At 35.2% G+C, this 3,729-nt stretch overlaps 1 protein-coding gene across 1 annotated transcript; it reads left to right on the top strand.

Annotated features, from left to right (window-relative positions):
• Positions 1–2,704: 2,704 nt before the first annotated feature.
• Positions 2,705–3,711, top strand: LOC111457072 (glucuronoxylan 4-O-methyltransferase 1-like). The gene has a single exon (XM_023099205.1). The coding sequence runs from the start codon at positions 2,732–2,734 to the stop codon at positions 3,593–3,595; it is 864 nt and encodes a 287-aa protein (XP_022954973.1). The 5' UTR covers positions 2,705–2,731; the 3' UTR covers positions 3,596–3,711.
• The last annotated feature ends 18 nt before the right edge of the window (positions 3,712–3,729 follow it).

Genomic DNA, 3,729 nt, shown 5'->3' with positions numbered 1-3,729 from the left:
TTTTTTTTTTTTTTTTTTTTTTGGTAATAATTAATAATTTCCACATGATTGAATAGGAAAACACAAGACTCCATTATTGAAAATAGTCAAAGTAGTAGTTATGCTATTATTTTATTCGTTGCAAAAGATAAGGTAAAATTCGAGTTTGGTATTTGATGGTCTCGACATTCTTCTGTATCTTCTACGTCATGACCATTTACCTATTTGAGTTGTTTATAAAAGTGAAGATTTGTAACCGTCCAAGCTCACTGCTAGTAGATATTGTTCGCTTTGTCTGTTACGTATCGTTGTCAGCTTCATAGGTTTAAAACGCGTCTACTAGGGAGATGTTTCCATACTCTTGTAAGTAATGCTTCGTTTCCCTCTCCAACCGATGTGGGGTCTTATAAGACTAAACCCACAAACAAACCCAAGTTATTTTAACATGTTTTGTCTTCATTCACACACTAGTTTTTAAACGTGCATACTAGGGAAATGTTTCCACAAACAAACCCGAGTCATTTTAACATGTTTTGTTTTCACTCACATACTCATTAGAAATTTTTCCGGGCTTGCTTAACTTTGAAGTTCATATGTAACTTCAACTCAAGGCTTTAAAACGCGTCTGCTAGGGGTAGGTTTCCACACCCTTATAAACGGTGTTTTGTTCTACTCCCCAACCAACGTGGGACATCACATCATATAATTGAGTTATCCAAAATGAAAGTACATTTTGTCAGTATAGACAGTAACTTCAATTCTTTTAACCGTCCGATCATGATTTTTTTTTAATTAATTTCGTTTTTTTCGTACTAAAAAATATAAATAAACAAATTAATAAAGTTTGTAATACTCGAATTAAGATATTATAATTTATTTAGAGGTAATTGGTTCGAATCTCTAATATTTTATTTAAAATATCTGAAACATAAATATTATTTTATTATGATACGGAATAAAATTAAGTAATTAGAAAATAAAAAGGGAAACAAAAGGATGGGAAAGGCAGCGTGCACATGAATCATTAACAGCCAGAAACCCCTTTTTTTAATTTTTAATTTTTTAATTAAAAAAATGAATTTTAAATTAATTTTAGAAAAAGACTGTCATTTTTTAATTAATTAAGATGAAAAATTAGTACTGATTTGGGATTTATTTTATGTATTATTTAATCCTTTGGAACGTGAAGAAATTATTTATGAAATTGTTTTGACTCAAAATCACGTGGGAAAAGCTTAAAAAATAATAATAATATTTTAAAAATTATGTGCTACTAAATATTATTTTTATTTTTATCAAAATAAATATAATTTAATAATAATTGAAAAAATATTTTTTTTCTTACTATTTTTTAAAATTTTAATTTTTTTTTTTGTATATTTTAAATATTTTTTTGAAAGATAATATATTATTAGGGCGAGAGGATCTCACAGCTTGGTAACGAAGCAACGAGAAAATAATTAATGACTAAGCTGACAAGTTGAGCAAGAAAGCAAACGAAAACGATATCAATGAAGGATATCATATACAGTGAGGAAGTTGGTAAGGCACTACTTGTCTAAGACGAGCAATTATTAGAGAAGTACAATTGGATAATGTTCAAAATAGTTTAGGGAGAGGAAGGACTCGAACCATAAAGGCGTAAGTTTCGTTCCGTCCAATTATGATGATAAGCTGTATACTAGGTTAACATGTAAACACGACGCTACGACCAACGCCACTATTAATATGACTTAATTTTATAAAATAAAATAAAAATGATAAGGAAACTCCAACGTAAGATAAAATGGGACTAGCATAGAAAGAACAAGTCACAAAACGAAGAAGAAGAGAGGCTCGAGGCCGACCATAGGGTTAGCCTTTCAAGGAGACACGAGTCATTCGTGCCCTTGGCTCTCGTGATCTTAGTTTAGCTCAATCTGTTCCATTTTTAGCTTAATTCGAAAACAAACAAAGAAAACTCTAGAAGAGTCATATCAACACACATTAGTCCTTCCCTAGTTTTTGGTCCACTGTTCCGATCATGATTTTTGTATCCCCGAAAGAAAAAGTCTTCTTTTTGGACTGTAACAGCCCAAGTCCACCACTAGCCGATATTGTCCTCTTTGAACTTTTCCCTTTTGGGTTTCCCCTCAAGGTTTTTAAAATGCATCTCCTAGGGAGAGGTTTCCACACCCTTATAAACAATGTTTCGTTCTCCTCCCCAACCGATGTGAGACATCACATGGACAATTGTGGGCAAGAAGAGAATCAAACCTCGACACTGACGTTTAAAGCTACATTCTCTAATCCTCTAAGCTACAAACCCTACCTTGTCTCCACTGAACCTATTCTCGAGAAACCCTAAAAAAAAAAAGAACATTTCCTCTCCTAGCCATTTACCATTTCGGGTTAGGAAAATAAGCTTAATTTGGGCCCTTGACACCTCCAAAAACGTGATTTCTAGGTAGATATAACTTATAAGACCAACCAGACCTATAAATTATCGATATTCGATAGATTTATACTTTCAACGACCCTCGATTTATCCATATAATTCACCAAAACAATGAAAAAGAACAAAGTTTTGATGGAACTCCACACCAAACCATGAACAACATTACCCATTGTTGCTTCATTCAAAATATTAGCTGATTTCTTGTCACAATCCCCTACCAAAATCTCACCTATTTCCACCCATTCTTCCACTCTAAGCTATGCCAATCACTAAATAAAACTCTATTCAATCACAAACCCCTTTACTTCACTCAAAATGAGGCCTAAAACACATCCTATGCACCAATTTCTCAACCTCAAAACCCTAATTTTAGCTCTTTTTCTTTCATTGTTCTTCATTTTCTTCATGAAATCTACCATTTTTGATTCATCCACACAAAACCCATCTCCAAAGTTTCAATCTTTTTCACCACAAGCTCCAAAAAATTGCACCCATTGCAACAAAATCCCTCGCTCTTTATCCCATGCCCTAATCCATTACGCCACCTCCTCCATAACCCCACAACAAACCCTAAAAGAAATCACGGTGGCAGCCTCGGTCCTCGCCGTTCGGTCACCGTGCAACTTCCTCGTCTTTGGTCTCGGTCACGACAGCCTTATGTGGGCTACGTTAAACCATGGTGGCCGGACGTTATTCCTCGAAGAAGACGAATCATGGATTCAACAAATACATCGTCGTTTTCCGATGTTGGAATCTCGACATGCTTGCTATGATAGCAAGGTCCAACAGGCTGATAGTTTGATGGATGTCGGAAAAGGATTGGAGTGTAGGGCGGTTGGTGACCCGAAATACTCTGTGTGTCAACTAGCACAAAAGGGTCTCCCAGAAGAAGTGTACGACGTGAAGTGGGATTTGATTATGGTGGATGCACCGACTGGTTACTACGACGATGCGCCGGGGAGGATGACGGCGATCTATACGGCGGGGATGATGGCGAGGAATAGGGAAGAAGGAGGAATTACAGATGTATTTGTACATGATGTGAATCGGGAAGTGGAAGATAAGTTTTCAATGGAGTTTTTGTGTGAAGGTTATATGGTGAAACAAGAAGGAAGATTGAGGCATTTTAGAATTCCTTCTCATAGGGATGAATTAGATAAACCCTTTTGCCCATTTTAATCTCGAGAATATTATGTAGGTCAGATCACGAGCAATTTGTCCATTTTAATCTCGAGAATATTATGTGGGTCAGGTCACGAGCAATTCTTATGAGATGTGTAACGATTGTGTTCTAACAAAAAAAAAAAAAAAAA

The sequence above is a fragment of the Cucurbita moschata genome, unplaced genomic scaffold (genome assembly GCF_002738365.1).
Source record: "Cucurbita moschata cultivar Rifu unplaced genomic scaffold, Cmos_1.0 Cmo_Scf00019, whole genome shotgun sequence".
NCBI lineage: Eukaryota > Viridiplantae > Streptophyta > Magnoliopsida > Cucurbitales > Cucurbitaceae > Cucurbita > Cucurbita moschata.
The sequence above is the reverse complement of the archived record's forward strand: the minus strand, read 5'-3'. Positions and strand labels throughout refer to the sequence as shown.